This window comes from Argopecten irradians, chromosome 11 (assembly GCF_041381155.1).
Source record: "Argopecten irradians isolate NY chromosome 11, Ai_NY, whole genome shotgun sequence".
NCBI lineage: Eukaryota > Metazoa > Mollusca > Bivalvia > Pectinida > Pectinidae > Argopecten > Argopecten irradians.
Window position 1 is genome coordinate 39,785,655 of NC_091144.1, and position 18,029 is coordinate 39,803,683.

The following is an 18,029-nucleotide window of genomic DNA, read 5'->3' on the forward strand; positions in this document are numbered from 1 at the left end:
AATATACGGTCATAATCATGGATTTACTGGGAAGATCAGTATAGATATTGCGAGACTGAAGGTGCCAAACCTGGTTAAAACTAAACTGCATAGATAATCACAAAAACAGCTGCCTGGATACTATTAGCAGGAAGTTATGTTTACTTCAAAATTCACATAAATGTTTTGTCTGGCAAAATCTTGTTCATTTCTGGCTTACTCACAGTCCTTGCCACAGGGACCTGGCACGAAAATTTTTAACCAATAGTATACATATTATATATATTATAGATACTATAATATATATATGTATACTGTTATTTTTTAAAAAAATCGTGCCAGGTCCCTGTGGTCCTTGCCCAGTCAGAATATCCAGCCATTTGTTTTTTTCAACTTTTCGCAATGTCTGTTATTGTAAACACGTGAGACTCGGAGACAATAAAGACGATGCAATATAGCTACATGTAATTCTGTGTTATCTAAATGTACTCCTATTCTCTTTTTAGGCGCGGTGAGTCGTGGAGCGATCCGTGGTGTCAACTGCTACTTTGGATATTTGATTGGATGCTATTCCTCCTATTTTAGAAGTTTCAATGTGACGTTGAGATTGTGTCATTCTGGGTGTCAGTTCCGTGGGACCTTTATTGTAGTAGTCATCAAATGATTCTAAACCGCTGCAATTAATACAGAAAGGTTCAGGTCGTCGAGACTGTAGGAATGCACCGGGACAATGGTCAGTTTGAGCCAATAAGTTGATGGGTGGTCCACTGAGGTCTGACATTAATCGTACTGGAGCAATGGTCAGTGTGAGGCAATAATCGGATGATGGTCATTCAAAACTGACATTAACCAGTGTGTCTTTAATTGACTTTCTGCCTCTTGGTCCACATACCAAAGATTTTGTGAGACTGTTGAAAGTGCTTGGACTATAGGTCCAATTTGAGCCAATTAGTGTTACTCGACATAAATAATTAGTTGTTACTGACATAATATGAATGGTTAGGTAACTGAATACAGACATAAAACTGTGTCGATGAATGACTGATCAGTTCACCAATATGTTTGAACTGAGTATGAATGGTGATATATTGTCGTTATATTATTGACTTGAATTAGATCGTTTTGAATAATGCTTTGTTTAATGGATGTAATGAATTAGCCAGAAGCATTAACATCATTTCAGAGTTAACAGTATTCGAAATATTAAAATGTCTTTCATAAGAAACTGTTCAGAAAAGTAATATCATGTATGTATATTTGATGAACGTCTGAATTTTAAGAAAATGTATTTTATACTACAAGATAAAAAATTTACATTAAGAATAAAAGAAGTACATTTTTCTTAATTAAGTTTTATTTACTTTATTAATTGGATATCTTTTTTAAACAGACATTGTCTGTTTGTTAGAATGGAGAGGAAATTGATTTATTTGTTTTGTGTCAAATAAATAGTCTGTTCATAAAAGGGCCCGACTTCTAGAAACAGGTTTATTCCCTTACCACAGAGGTCTATATACTGAATACACGTCCCGTTTTAAAAGGAAGCCAAATTATGAGGGAAATTAACCACCAGATTATCTGAGAGCTTTCTGAAGATCAAACATATTTGAAGAATGGCATGTCAAACCCGTTCATTACAGATAAAAAAAGCTTACATAATACAGATGCTTTTGTACCTGCCATTGAGGTCATTTTCATTTGCTAGTATGACGCCTCTCTTGTCCATTATATTACTGGTATTTGACACTTCCAATTTCTTGGAGTCAACAATTCAATTCTTATCTCAGAATTCTCTGGATAGGGCCCCACACTGGTGATCAGTCACTGTGATCAGACGATTTGCTTCTAGATATTGCCTTCTCTTCAAACCAAAACTGGATACATGTTCAACTACTTGGACAAGCTTCTGTATTGCTCATCAATGTCCACTCCTGAGATCCCCAATGTGCTGAACAATCTCCATATATCGTGCAGAAGAACCCTTGCACCCATCCTCAACAGGGAAGTTACATGTCTGCTGGACCTGTCCCCGACACTTTGCCAGCGAATCCTCGTACTTGCCATGTTTTCTCTCATTTGCGCGTCCGCACAGTTCTTGCAACGGCACAAGCACAATGTCTGACATAAGTGATATTTAAAGTAAGTCGGGAAAAGATTATCTGGCTTTTGGATTCACTTCCATTACCCGTCATTACAAGAGCATTTGTATGTCACTATTCTCCTTTGGTTTTTGTGCCAATGCTTTTTCACAAAACTGATGGTACCACGCTTAATGTTCTCTTGATCTGACACAGCAGGAATTAAACCGGGCTGGAGGATATCTTTCCTTTCACTGTAACTGTGTGTTACTCTGCATTTCATATTATCTGTGCGTCTTGGCATTCCTTCTTGACATCAGGTTTTCTTCCTTCTTTAATTCCTCCTGAGTCCTTGTCTCACTCAGCATCAGACACCTCCTCTTTCTGGTGACTGCCCTGACATATTGTTCCTACTTTGTCATCCACATACCTGTTTGTCGACCACTTACTGCCGCCTGCCTTTTCCTGCAATCCTGCTTGTCTTACATTCTCATCCTTCAACTTCTTAGTGTATGATGAGTCCAGCCTTCGCAACCTTGAACTCCTTCAGTTTTACGTTGAGGTGATTGGTAGATGTAGCATTGACGATCCGCTATTCAGTCCTACACTGGAGAAGAAGCAAGGCGCTACACCAAGCCATCGCCTACCATTGTTACATTCATCTCATATAGCGTTATTGACCAGGTCAGCCGGGAAGAAGTCCATGCTGTAATACTAAAATCAAAATTATCCTTGCCTTGAAATTTTCGGGTAATCCAGTTTTGTCGATCTTCCCTATTCACTCTGCTGTTTGTGCTGCTCCACCCGTTTGGTGTTACTGGTGTCACTGGGGTTATCGTCATACGACATAATTTCTCTTTTATGTCTTCAGCCGGAACTACTGCGTTTTCTTCCTCTTCATTTACACGAGTACATTTCGTAATGGTAAAGGTCGTCCATAAATCGTCTACTCGGCGGTGCTTGTTCCGGGTTTTGGGGTCTCCCGTTCCCTGTCTTATCAAAATGTTCATTCCAATGACGAACACGATGACCTATATAGTGCAACCTATGACGACACCCTTCTCTTTTCTAGATATAGATAATCGAATATGGATTCCGAGCTCTGCTTATCATTCTCCATCTTGTTTGAGACATAATATCGTGTCAATGCCTCTTATATCACCTTGTGAGGAACACTGTTTGGTATATTTCCGAAAGCAAGACAACCGACTGCAAAGGTTCCTCTATTCGGTTTTGCCTCTCAAATAAGTTGACTGATAAAATTCCCATTATCTGGACTGGGTTGTCAACGTAGTGCCGCAGCCCTCCACTATACTCTCCTCTAGCCGATGTATGTTGGTAGACGTGTTGCAAGTACCGAGAGAAGTAAATATTTTCTTCCATGTTAAACGGAGAGATCGTTCCAAATTATCCGATGACCTTGGGGGTGATCCTCTTTAAATACTAAACATGTTTAGTACCAAATGGCTACTACCGATTGAAAGCGATCGGGTCATGCCCCTCAATTGATTCTCAACATTAGCTATGGTCGCCTCAGTAGTTTGGTTCTCCAGTTAACCTAGGAGCAGACGATACCTTCCAAACAACGTCTTGGACCTTCACTCATGGTGGTTCTTTATAGTTCGTAGGTTTTTCGGATGTTGGAACCCCTCTACTCTCTTTCATGGTTGGGCATCACCACATGCGTCTCCCCAAATTATCGCTCAATCACCTAGTCTGGAGCAAGCTTGTTTGCCTCATCTCTTCCCCTCCACATGGATCTGAGAATTAGATACAGATTATATAATCATGGACCCACCAGAGTACCCTATGACAATTTTTAGACGTTTTAGAGGTCTAGCTTAAAAAACGATAAAATATACCAGAAGGGTGGAAAGCCTTAGACTCCAAATTTCTAACCCGCCTACCTTTAGCGGCTATAAAAACTCATTTCTAGTACATCGACTGGGAGATGACCTGACCCGATGCCAAACGGTGTCGGTGAGTTCCACCTTTTGATATATAGCACTGTGCTCTGGCCCTACACCAGACATCTGTCTGTCATAATGTGTAAGCCTGGTGTCATGGCTAGAGTATCTATGATGAACTCGTATCATATTATCATATAATGGTAAATTCGTATCATATAATGATAAGTCATATCATATAATGACAATATCGTAACATATAATGCCGATATCGTATCATATAATGATGAAATCGTATCATATAATGATGAGTCATATCATATAATCACAATATCCTATCGTATAATGAAAAATCGTATCATATAATGATGATTTTTCATCATATAATGATGAAATCGTATCATATAATGGACATTTATAATATAAGGCAGCTATGGCTTTCCATAATCTCGGGTTAGATCTGTCTTGATCCAAAAATTGCCCGACTGGCTGTCTATTTAGCTGTGTTGTCTCCGAAAGTCTCAGAGAGAGGTTATCAACGTGTATAACAATATTTTTGCAAAAAAAATATAGGAAAGCCTGGTCATAAAAAATATTGTCAGAAGATATGCTTCAATATTTTAAGACCGTGGTATTTAATAAAGGTAAGAAAATATAATGTAAGATTTTGATATATGAATATAAAATGTGAAAATATAATTACATGAATATTATCTAGTACCTTCCATGAGCCCTACAATTTTGCAAAACGAAATATATTAATAACATGCCTAGGTATATATCAGCTTTAATATATATCAACTTTGAACGTTAGCATTTGTTTACACTTTGGGAATTTAGCTAGCGCGTTCAATCCAAATACAACTGCGCATGGGGAAAAGAATTGAGAAAAATAAATTTTAAAGATTTTAAATGTTCACGAAATTTAAGAGAGAAAAAATGAAGGAAATAAAACAAGTTCTATCGTTGTTTGCCTAGCTATTACACTTTACTTCAACATAGCCGGTTCCTTATGCAATTATTTTTTTTAATTTTCGAAATATTTAGATTTATTAAATCAAGTTAGATCTATATAATAATCAAAATAAATACGTCACATGATCTATAATCAGTTAATTAGTCCGGTTCTTACTGAATAAAAATAGAAACTACTACAGCGACCAATCGATGTGTTTTGGGCCGTTTTCGTTTATTCGGAACAACCGGTTCGACCGTTGGTTAAAGTCATTATTTCAAGTATAAATCCTGACGGACCTGTTTTTTTTTTATACAGGCCTGTGAGGGCTTTGTCAAGGCTCGTCTGAAAACAATATAAAATCACCAGGTCCGTCTTTAATTAATAAACGAACAACTAGGTCCAACCAGTCAAACCGCATAATCGAAAACGGCCCAGGGTGTATCTACAGTAACGACGTCATTTGCGTTCCGCCTGTTTCTCATTTCTAATATTGTACATACCACCATAAAGTCTCCCAAGATGGCTGCTTTCGTCTGACGTTTCTTAACTTTCTTGCAAAGTTTTACATTTGCAAGGTGAGTATGGTTTTATTCATCAATATAGAGATTTAGATTTTGATTTCACATGGTTTTCTTTACTTAATGATCCAATAATTAAGCATAACTAACCGCACGGAAGGGAGCGGTCTGTATATAACATATCGAACACATCTGTCTTGTGCTGCCCATGGCCATGGGCGTTGTAGGCCGTAGCTGTTAGCGTGTAATACACACTCCCATCTAACCGCTTGTGTCGCTCAGGAACTACAAAGAGCTGCTGCGGTATGCGTGCGATACATTGATGTGTCAGTAAAAATATGGCTTCTCAAAATCTCGCCCATTGTATGAGTTCGTCATCAGCATTTGACAACTTAGAAGATGGATAATGCTGCTAGGCTTATTTAGTATTGAAAAGAATAAACTTCGCATATATCCGAAAGACTGGTGTAATGTATCTAATATACTTTAATGAGAAACATATGTTCATGTAAATGAACCCTCATATTTGTACTGTATTCATGTATGAAATTTGATATAACAGTAAATTCCAGCCCTAGTACTAGGCATTCTCTTACTTGAAATTCATGTATTTTTTAGGCCTAGCTGGCCTAGTCATTTATTTGACGTATACTAGACAATCATTATCACAACAGAACTACAGTATATTGCAAAGTCATCTGGCATGTCAAGCAAATTGTTCTATGAAGGTCTTGAAATTTATTAAATCTTATATCTATTATCATTATTATACATAAGATCTTATAATAATTTCTTTTCATCTTGTTTCTACATGGATTAGATTTCTTAGAGTTGCTAATTTTCCCTTGGTTGTTCTAGTTACGTTGTTTCTATTCTGTATCATATTACAATAGACATAGTGTTTTCGGATCTAGACTACTTATGTTTTTTAATACACTTTTCTTTATTTCATAATAGAATCTTAAAGCACTGTAAGTAATTGTAACATTAATTGCCTCTGGTCTGGAACCTGGTCTAAAAGACTCTGTGAACTTGTGCTTTAATGCCTGCAGATTATAAAAGAAATTTGAATGAAACTGAAAACTAACCTTTAATAAGCTAAAGTTAACCTTGAAAAGTCATTTTATCACTGAAGTGTTTATAAATACAATTATATAGTGAAATCAACAATTAACATTTTAATATGTGATCGCTGCTGCCTGTATTTACAAGATTATTCAACAGTTTAACCATGCAGTGATGACTGGTAAATAGGATTTAAGCAATTTTGCAAGCAGTTTCTATTTAATATCTTCTAGACATATATTTCTTGTACTTTTAGTTTACTTTTGATAATTTAATATTGTTACCTTAATTACTTTTTCAATATGATTTATATAATAAAATAATATATTTTGACATACTGTTGCGGTAAATCTACTATCCGTTGATGTAATGGAGACTAGGTTTACCAGAACAACATGCAAGTGGAGCAAGATATGATTTAGATCAGAATGAGTAATATAGTAACATTATTTTTGATTTTTTTTGGGTCATCAACACCAATACTCACATGTTCTCAAAATTTGAAAGTCATCTTTATAATCAAAATGCTGTAAAAGCATGTACACCCTGTGGTAGTTGTGGATAATGTAACACTACCTAACCTTTTTAGATCACCTTTAATGAACATGATTGAATCATGAAGTTGTGAATTAGTTGCATGTAAAATGTAACAAGGTATATATGTATATGGTCCCAAACACCCAGTAAAAAAAGTTATTAAAAGAATCTACTCTCCTCCCAGATGTTGTAGAATCAAATAATAGATGAAACTTGGCATGTCTTAATTAATTTTATTTTTATGACCCTGGCAATGAGGTCTCACGAAGGTTGTGTATATAGAGGGACAGCAAATGTTAGGGCATTATTTGATAAATTCTTACAGGAAAATGAGTTTCACTTGGTTAGAATATCATTATGATGTATAGCAGTTGAACATTGGACAAATTGCAATAGACATTGACTGACCTCAAGAACTCTTTATGCTCAAAGAGATCTAGGGTTTCTTTATTCTGCAGGCTTACAGCCCATAGCTATAGATATACATGGTTACATTGTATAGTACATGATAAAAGAGAGTGATTGTTATACTATACATAATTGAACTGTAATTCTAAGTTCTAAGTGTACTTTTATGTATATGATTATATAAAGTTTATCATATGTATGTCAATTACGTGTAAGTATTTTAGTGATAATTCAACCGGCGATTGTTTGAATTTACCTTTCCTTTCGAATAATTATATATTATAACAATTTATAATTACAAAGTTTAAATGAACATAATGAACATGGATGCTCTTTCACATATATATACGCTGTAATGTGCACCTATAATAAACATTAACAGAAACATCTAAGATCATACGCTAGATATATATATATAGTCTATATATATATGCTTTGTTTATTTTATATTGGAAATTAGCTCAAATCCACATACATATATATATCCCTGACCTAAACTTTACTCTTGGAAATTATTTTGTCAGTGTACCAGTGATTTTCTTTTCCAAACTTGGGTAAAAAGGCCCTATATATTACTCCAACAATGTCTAATATTATTGGATTACCTATATATATGCCTACAGCTATGTCAGTGCAGGTCCTGTTTGCAATTGTCCATCGGTTCAGCTGGCCGACCTGTCAGCTAGCCCAGCCCAGATCAGCAATTTTTTCTAGGATGTAGCTATAGGTATATATATATGACCTTCTTATATACATATATGTCGATACTTAATCTGATATCAAGACCATGGAGTCATTGTCTGATTGGGAGTACTTTGCTAGAGGCTTATTTTGGCTGATCAAAAACAGGAAGCCTGCCGGATGAAACTTGTTACGCTAATGGAATCCATTTTGTTTAATTAAATCAATATAATGTATCTTCTATGTCTCTCTTTGGTGTAGTGTACTACCCCAATACTTTCTATGATATATACTGACCAAGTTCACAGTAGGTATATGAACTTTTGCCAGCTGTTCATGTTTATTGCTTAAACAAATTAATTTACTTTGATGTTATTACACTGCCATAAGATATTACATATAGGGGATTTTTTTGTTTGTATATACCGTAGTTCTGTTGAAACTGTCTAGTTTCCACTTGATTCTCATTTTGCATGTATTGGTAATTTGTGTATGTTGTATCCTTTGTAAATACATTACATACAACTGTTTTACCGTATATGCATTGGTCACTTATAATTTCGAAAACAATGAAAAATGGAGGGCAAGTTTGTTTTACCTGTTATTGAAATATCCACCAGGGGTCAACTCATTAAAATTTCATGCAATTGAAAATTTGAGATGCACAAGTTGTGCTAAGTGTGTCTCACTCTGATAGACTTAAGTTTTTTGAATATTGTAAATATCTTGAAACAGTTGTGATCTTCGCTTATGGTTTAAGCAGCTTCCTACTCCATAAATGTTTAACTTAAGGGGGTATGTACGCAAAATTATGTATACTCATTATTGAAACACCTAGCAATACAGGACTTCTGGGCCTTTTATACTTATTTTAATGAATAAATTTCTAATTTCAGATTCCATCAAAGAAAATAGGAAGCCACTTCTGAGTTCAGTTTCGTTTCTTTTTCGAATCTTCAAAAAGAGTTCATTAACACCAAGTTTACTGTCAAAGCGTTTTAAACCAACAAAAAATTCAAGATGGCCGACGACCCCGGACACAAAGCTATGTTGTATTTCCTGGAGATACTCATGCACAGTAATGCACCGTTAACCATCAGTCAGTTGGCTGGTCGGTTTGGAAGTCGCAACTTCACGGCCGAAATGAGACAGTCAGCCGGGGGAAATGAAACTGGACTGAAGAAGTTCCTTCAGAAATATCCGTCCTTGTTCAGTGTCAACGGAAACTTAGTAAGTAATTAACGTATGCGATTAGTAGTGGTGGGCCAATTATCAATTATAGCCAATAATTAGTTTATATGTCCCTATCTGATTCAGATTATCAATTATGAAAATCCCTCTATATCTCAATCCTAACAGAAAATTAACTACCGTATTCGACCCAATAAGCGCCCAGGGCGCTTATAAAATGATAAGAATGAAAAGGTGCTAATATGTCAAAATTATTGCAAATTTATACTGTTTTATGTAGTTTTGGTCCTTATTTATGCCTAGGCAATTGAAATTGAGGCCTAAAAAAGGGGGAGGGGCGCTTATTGGGTCGAATACGGTATTATATGAAAATGCGTAACTTGATTAACTAAGACTTTTATCTTTTTTGGTTAATATTCCATATCCAAAGAAAATAATGCTGAAAAGTATTACAAGTGCAAATTTCAATATTCAAAATATTATTTACTAGAAACCGATTATTCAATTGATTATCGATCGGTTTATGACTTCCAATTACAAACTGATAATTGATTATGATTTCAAACTGATTGCCCATCACTAGAGATTAGTCTAAATATTTTAAGTTAGCATATAACCAGTCTGAACTTTGTTGTAAATTTATTTAAGTTATAACTCATGATGAGTCTAAACTTTTTAGTATGCTAACATGTGATCAGTCCAAACATGGTAAGGTCATTAGAACGTGACCGGTAAATGAAATATTATCAGATCATCTGTGAAACAAATGATTGGAATAGGGATAAACAAATTTAATCAAACTGCAGCTGTAAGCCAACTTTCTTTCATGTACGATTTACTTTCACAAATTTGGCAATGAAAAATGAATGTGAATTCGCGAATTCATGTTAATCTCAGCGAAAATATATAAATATAGCATAAATTTATAAGTAGATTTAAATCCGCGAAAGGTAATCTATTTCAATTTGCGAATTTGATGTAAAAAAGAAATCACCAAATTTAGTAGCTGTTAAATAAAGCTGGTTTATATTATATGGGACATGGGTACATGTTTTAGGGAATAGAGTGATAACTTGTAGGTGAAACAGTTTATTTTCCTGTGTGATAAAATTTTGTGTTTTATGTGGGTGATAAGAAATAGCGAAAATCACCGCAAAAATTTATTTGACAAGAATTTACAAAAATAGGTCACTGTGAAGATAAGTTGGTTTAAATCATTGTGATTCACAGAGTTGTGTCCCTTATCAGCATTAAGTGTGTTGAGTAAAAACATATATAGTTATTTATGACCATATATTCCATTTCAGATAAGTCTAAACGACGGAACAGCCAACCTTGGGAGAAATTTTCGAGAAAGCAGCCCTGCATCAACATCATCAGGTCCAAGTGCACCTGAGGTCTCTACGGAGACCGAAGCTGTGCAATTTTTTCGAGCAAAACTGCTGAAGAGGGGGGAGAAATGGATGCCTATCAAAAGCCTGGCTGGACATCTATCCCAGGCACCATTGGAGATCCGAGAGTGTGTGGGACCTCAAAATGAATTTCGTGAATGGCTTTTGAGGCATCCATTGATATTCGAGTTAAAAGGTGATAATGCCTGTTTAAAGGACAATATTACATACAGTGCTGTGAATCCAAATTCTGAACCTTTAGAGGACATGAATTTTAATAACAGGTACAGTGCTAATTTGTCTTATCTGGAGAAAGATGGGTATTCTTCACCGCACACTCCAAAGCTGAAACGGAGGCCAAAGTCTCTCGAGGTGTTTGAGGCTAAATCTCCGGTCATGTCACCTCGATCCCCTATGAAGCAGTTGCCTTCAGCAAGTCCTCGAACTGGACCGACCACAATGACGGCCAACGAGTATAAGGCCGTCATGTTTATCAAGGGCATCATAGAGAAGAAAGGTGACATGAAGCTCGGAAGTTTAGTCAACCATTTCGGTCAGGCACCAGAGAGTCTTCGTAACACCGTTGGATGGAGTAAACAAGAACTGCAACACTTTCTTGTCGACCACTCCAGTATTTTTATCGTCGGTGAGAACGAAATGGTATCTGTAATTAAAAGTGCTCGCCTCAATGTCATCATCACAGGAAGTCGTCCTCCTGCTAGTCCAAAACCTACCGTCACGAATCGTAAAGGACGTATATATCACGTTGCCAAACTGTGGGGTATAATCGACTTAGGCAGACACGAGCATGTGTTCATCGACAGATCAATATTCGGGAAACACGTAGACGACCTACACAAGATATTATGTGTTGGAGAGATGGCGTGTTTTGATGCTATTCCTGCACCTAAAGGGAGTAGGGCTAGGTGGCGAGCCACAAAGATCTGGAAGGAACATGAATCTATTGAAGATCTTATCGAGCGTGTGGCGACCCGTTTACAGTTGCCAATAGATGGCGTTCCATATAAAGAACCGCCTAGCCCTATAGCTAACATTGACGAGGAGATGCGGGGGATTATCCCAGAGTTGAATGATGCTAACATCAATGTTCCTGTGACGCCTGTGAATGTTGGTGGTATCAAGTATGCCTTCACGGACGCAGCTCCTAGTGGAACAGGAGTTGTTCCGGTTTGGAACTTCAAACACACGGAGCTGGACAGTATGAAGGATGTTGATGATATCGATCTAAGTGACGACTCTGACAGCCAGACATTGTCCATGGTTGCCGAGAGGTACTACATGAACAGGTCCGTCCTTGGGGATACTCCTCGTGATGAGAAATCCGCAAAGGAAGTAAAGAAAATTGCAAATGGAATCTCTGAGGAAAAGTCGCCAGCTAAGAAGGGAATGGTGGATGCTGGTTGTCAAACCATCGTGACAGGAGAGGTTCTGGCAACTCAGCTATTCCACGAGGAAATGTAATAAAAACTGTGAATTTTTTATAGCATGGTGGCATTTAAGTATAGACATTTGGGGAGTTCAGATTATAATCATGCATGCATACTTTTATGTGGATTTAAGAGACACGAGAATATACCAATAGAAATAACCTAATTTTTATCTTAGAAGAAAAGCATTTCATTGGAAACTAACTTGTTTTATTGAATCAATTAAGTTTTATATATTCATTGAGAAGTTTCTCTAAACATCCCCGAAGTTTTAATCATTATTTTGGTTCTCGCATGAAAAAGAGCTACTTTTTTGATACTACTAATGAGATTAGTCTTTTGAGACTTAATATTGTATCGATTATATTCTCAGACCAGGGTATAGTCAGACCTGTTTTATAACCAATTCACCCCTGAACACACATTTAGATTCTTCTAGTTTAAAGTATGGAATAGTCCATTCTGTAATTTCAGGGGTGAATAAGTAAAAGCAGCCACCCAAGAGGGTGGACAAAAATTGGCTACCTAGGACATGAACACAGGTTGCTGCTTGATGGACCATGTTTGTCTAACGAGTCGCAACAAAGTAAAATATTTCCATAGATGTACAGCTGTTATATATGTAGATCATTGTACATATGACATGTACTAGATTTATAAACAACACATTTATATGGAGAATTGGGTCACAGCAAAAAAAATCATGATTCATACAGCATGCCCATCAATTTGTAACACTGTACATCAGATATGATCTGTTTTGTTGGTAGCTTGACCTTAAAAGCTATAAGTGTATACAATTTGAAGAAAGAATGTATAGGGAACTGTGAAGGCGCCCTCACTCATTTTTAGGGCCATTCTGATTGCTTGAAATATTGTTTGGACCTGTATTACTGAACTAACAATTCTATAGTACAAGAAAATTAATTTAGCGTCATATGTTGTATAACAAGATAACAGATTATTTCGACAAAATATCATACGCGATATTTTGATTTTTCCAGAGACTTTTTTCACTAAAGTCTTTTCCACTTAAACTTGTTCTAATGAACAATGAATTATCTTACAATTTCAAATAGATTGTAATTTTCTGAATTACTCTCAAGATAACTTTAAAATTTCTGTGAAACGTCGGTTTACACGAAATATCAGTAAGTGCACTTGTGAAATACCAGTCGGTATGTGTGTTTTTACCCCAAGGTATAATGGTATCATGTTTATATAGGGGTGCTTCATTCAGCATTGTGCTATTTGTCTTAAAACTATGCAAGGAGTTGTACAAAAGTTGTATACAATAAGTCTAATTAAAATTTAACTCTCATTATCTACTCCGTAAACGGTATAGAAAATGAAAATAAATTTTTAATTAGACTGTTACACAATGTGCTTGATATAAACCCCCATTATGTTTTGGAAACATTTCTAATTAAAAAGGAATGCCTATAGCTATGAGAAATTGGACACAAGCACAATAGACTTAAGCTTGTATTTAGGCATGCACAATATAATTATATTTACTCCTTCTGTCATATTATTTCACACATATTTTTGTGCAGATTTAAAGTAAATGATGAAGTGAAGAAGGGTAAGTGTAATTTAGAATGAATAAGGTTATTTTGTAGAAAATTCCCTTCAAATCCAAAAACATAATGGGGTTAAATCCAGGTGCAACATTTATGATACCAGTCCTTCAAACAGATTGGTGATGACATTTGTTTGATTTTGATGATCATTGGCCAGTATTTTATAAATGCGTAACCTCAATTGATTTTCAGAAATGAAAAGGGCAAAAATATCAGATCAGTCTAAATGATATTGGGACAATCATTGACAAAATCTATATAATATCCTATAAGCTACTATAGCTATTTTGAGTAATATTCAGCATACACATGACGGCAATTTGGCAGTATTTTTATCTCGGAAAAACAAAAATATCTTAATACAAAGTTTTGTAATGAAATTTTATTGAAAAATGAATATTTTAATTTTATTTTTAATAATTACGTGATTGTATATAGATATTATAGTGCTAGTTCACCATGCTTTCAATGAAACTTTCTATGTTTCATAATATTGACTAGCTTATATATAGTGCATATTTCTGCCAAAGATGAATGAACGTTAAAGATGTATTCAATGTTTTAATGATAATGTCATAAATGGCATAGTTATAGACCATTTTCTGGTCTAAACATTGGGTCTGATAATGTAAGGCCAATGTTGGAATGAATAATGAAAACTTTTTAGGAAAAGACTGAATGGTCACTGTCCGTCAGTTAATTTTCCAATTAAATCTCTACTAGTCATAATTACTTAGTAGATTTTGACCAAACTTGGTCTGAAGCATCCTTGAGTGGATTAGGGAAACTTATTGTTTGCTCAATCAAGGGCCTATATAAATATACGATGTATATATAATTACTGTACTAGTGTAATAGTGAATAGGTAACCTCGGGATGATGTTATAACATTTATAGATATCAATAAGATGATCTATACATGCAAGGATATCAGATTTAGATTACTAGGTACCGGTAGTTTGTTATTGCTACTCTTGAGTATAAGTTTATCTAATCCAAGTTTCTTTTAATTTTACTTGGGAGGGGAGGGGGCAGGCATATTGATGTCTATAGACTCTTGATCCTTTTATTTAATCAAGTTTTATATTAAAAAAAAAATTATATATTTAATATTTTTACTTGCATGCTATTAATTCGTAATTATGTGTATAATTATAAAGTATTATCATATATTATTCAATGTACAGTAATACTGTTAGACAAATATTTGTGTAACTCACATAATGCTGGCGTACAATACTTTCCAAAAACGTTCCTTGGTGAAGAAAGATAATTAGAATAAGACTCTTTGTTAATTTGTCTCTCACTCCCAATTTTTTTGTCACTCCAGATGTTGTCTCTCACTCCCAATTTTTTTGTCACTCCAGATGTTGTGTTTTTAATTATTTATTTACGTGTGTAATGTATTCATTTCAGTTCTTGTTGTTCACTACGCCTATGTATTAATAATTGCCACTTGATAGCTCTGCTAGTCTGATTTTTCCTACCCGGTACTTGTAATTTGTAGAGACGTTGTTGTTTTTTTTTTTTGATAAAATGAACCATTGCTTTAAAACTTCCAGCTTTCTACATTATCTATAAGAGTTACTTCCCTTGGTTTCACTGCCGTTAATCAATCCGTCTACCAATCGCGACATCTCAGAGTAATTTCTTCAATCTTCGGAAATATATTTCTGAAGATTACTGGAAATTTCACCAAGGGGGTCCGACTGTCCGTCTACTGTAGTAGTTATTCCTCTTTGTCTCACTCCGTTTCTTCATCTTAATTATCAAAGTTATTTCCCTTTGATTCACTCCATCAGTACTGACGGAGTAGCATTCTATTATATCGGATTTATTGGGATATTCTTATTTTTGTATTAGTTTTCAAATTTATGGAAATAGGAGTTTGGAATACAATTCAAGACGTTGAATTATTTCTGTAGTAATTGCTAAGGTTAATTAAACTTCAATGGATTTTCTTACTGTGTTAAACAAGTAATACTTAGATTTGATATATTTAAGATCAGATCTTAAATTTATTAAATGCTCTTCATTTGGAATGGAAATTTTATTACATAGATGATAGACATTAATTAAGGTTATATGATTTTAAAATATATTTTATTTGGAATGTAAAATTTATGACATGGATGTCAAGGTTACATTATAACAATTATCATCTTTCAACTGAAAATAGCTGGACTATAGGTTGAATATTTAACTAATGGATTTTATCTCTTTCTTGTTTGTCTTGCATGTGATGTGCCTACCAGGTTATCATATTTTTAAATAAAAGGAAATGTTTTGTGAAATACAATGTTTAATACAAAGATGTTGATTTTTCAATGAATTTGTTTTATTCTGGGTAGTTAAGATGATCACACATAAAAATAAGCTTTTAAAGATTTTAAAATATGCATGGTATGGGGAGATGAAATTTTTAATGTCTTATATAAATATAAGTCATACTTTCGTGTTGGAATGTGAAAAAGGCCTAAAGGGCTGAATTTGTAGTGCAATGATATTCAATGTTTTCATACCTCTGCTTAAAATTCCCAAGTGCAATCTTGGTCTATGTGATAAAGGCATTAAGTACAGTAGACCATCTTCCTGTGTGGATATGGCGAAAGATCTTGAGAAATCAATGATATAAAGGTTTTACCTTTCATAAAAAAGGTTTGAATGTTTTATCATGAAAATATTGAGAACTTTTTTTTTATTTCTGTAAATTTTAAGAACTTTTTGTTTTATGAAATATTTATTGGAATGGTGTTTGGTCCAGCTTGCACCTTGAAATATTTTTATGTTTGAGTGGTGTATGGCGTTTCCCTGTGTATGAAACTGGTGCTGAGTGTCTTAGCGGCACTCAGAGTGAAATATTATAACACAACCATATAAATATGCCTGATATGGATATGGTTTATTACCCTATGTAGCATGTATAAAAAAAAAATAAGAAAAAAAAATACTAAAATGCAAAGAATGCAATAAAAATATGGAAAAGCTAAAATGTCTTTATTTTATCTAGTAATTTACCAATTCGATTAGTTATAAACAGTAAAAATATTCTGATGAAAATGAACGTCGTTGTTCAGGAAACAATCACCATATTCGACCCAATAAACATCCTGGGCACTACAAATTATAATTAAAATAGGCGATTAATGGAACTTAATTTCGACTAGTCTTTCATACAAGTATTGCACAAAGTAAGCCACAAATCAATTTACAAAAGAAATCAAAGAAACTTGAGGTTTTCATATTTATCTGAGGTCAGTGATATTGAGGCCTCGGTAAAGGTGAGGGGCCCTTTTTGGGTCAATTACAGTACTAGAATTTAGGGGAGGGGCATGAAGAAATAAAGCTTTTCACAAACTTTGATTTCATACAACTGATAGTGGGACTGTAGCATGCTTGGATGAAGGATTACCAAGTGTGTAAATGAATAACCTTGACCTTCATTCAAGATTACAGGGGTCAAATAGGCTAAAATCTTGAAACAATTTCTGGTGAATAATTATGAGGCCAAGAGACATGATATTAGGCCTGTAGCATGCTGAGATGAATGACATTGGCTTTCATTGAAGGTCACAGTGGTCAAATAGACTACAACTTACAGTGTATTTCAGTTCTATATATTGTATTAACGGTAAGCTGACCTTTAAGGCCCATTGGGCCTCTTGTTTTTACAAACTATTTTCCTGTATCATAGGTCAACCATGTGGAATTTTGAAATAATTGATAAAGGGTCCTTATCTTGGGCGTCACCAGAAGTAGGTCAGAGAAAATCTATTGAATTAAAGGTTTGACCCTTATCTGCTGCACTCCTTGTCAGTGACACTATAGATGCACTGGTTTGCCGAGGTTTATTTCAGCGGACTCTGTGACCCTAAATAATTTTGGGCATATTTCTTGTTAGATGAAATAACAAATGAGGAAGATTCATGTTGCATTAATCTGTAGTGTAATTAGGCTTCTATCTTCATATGTCCAAGTTTGTAACTTGATCTGACCCACAAGAAAGGTCATGGGGGTCAAATATGGAGGATCAACATTTCTCATATTGCTCCTACATATTGATATTGGGTACCAACATCCATATCAAAATTTGTCCAGAACATGTCCATAGTCATCTTCAATATTCCAGGGGTTACTATCACTGACATTATATCCACACCTGGGCTTTCTCATAGTAAAATTGTAGGGCAGTTCAGGAGGAAAAAACTGACCAATAACAGGCCTGCACAGATTTTGTTTGAAGATTACAGGGAAAATGACATCTAACTTCTAAGCAACAGTCACT

The 18,029-nt window shown here is 34.9% G+C and overlaps 1 protein-coding gene across 1 annotated transcript; it reads left to right on the forward strand.

The window, feature by feature from the left end:
• Positions 1 to 5,373: 5,373 nt before the first annotated feature.
• On the forward strand, positions 5,374 to 15,034 carry LOC138335546 (uncharacterized). Its single transcript, XM_069284685.1, has 3 exons — positions 5,374 to 5,497; positions 9,028 to 9,361; positions 10,630 to 15,034. Exons 2-3 carry the CDS (start codon positions 9,152 to 9,154, stop codon positions 12,193 to 12,195), a joined length of 1,776 nt encoding a protein of 591 aa, XP_069140786.1. The 5' UTR covers positions 5,374 to 5,497; positions 9,028 to 9,151; the 3' UTR covers positions 12,196 to 15,034.
• The last annotated feature ends 2,995 nt before the right edge of the window (positions 15,035 to 18,029 follow it).

Excerpts from the sequence above, each read along its gene's own strand:
- LOC138335546 (XM_069284685.1), top strand. The coding sequence starts at position 9,152 with ATGGCCGACGACCCCGGACACAAAGCTATGTTGTATTTCCTGGAGATA. Across the intron at positions 9,362-10,629 it reads TCAGTGTCAACGGAAACTTA|ATAAGTCTAAACGACGGAAC; the intron begins GTAAGTAATTAA and ends ATTCCATTTCAG.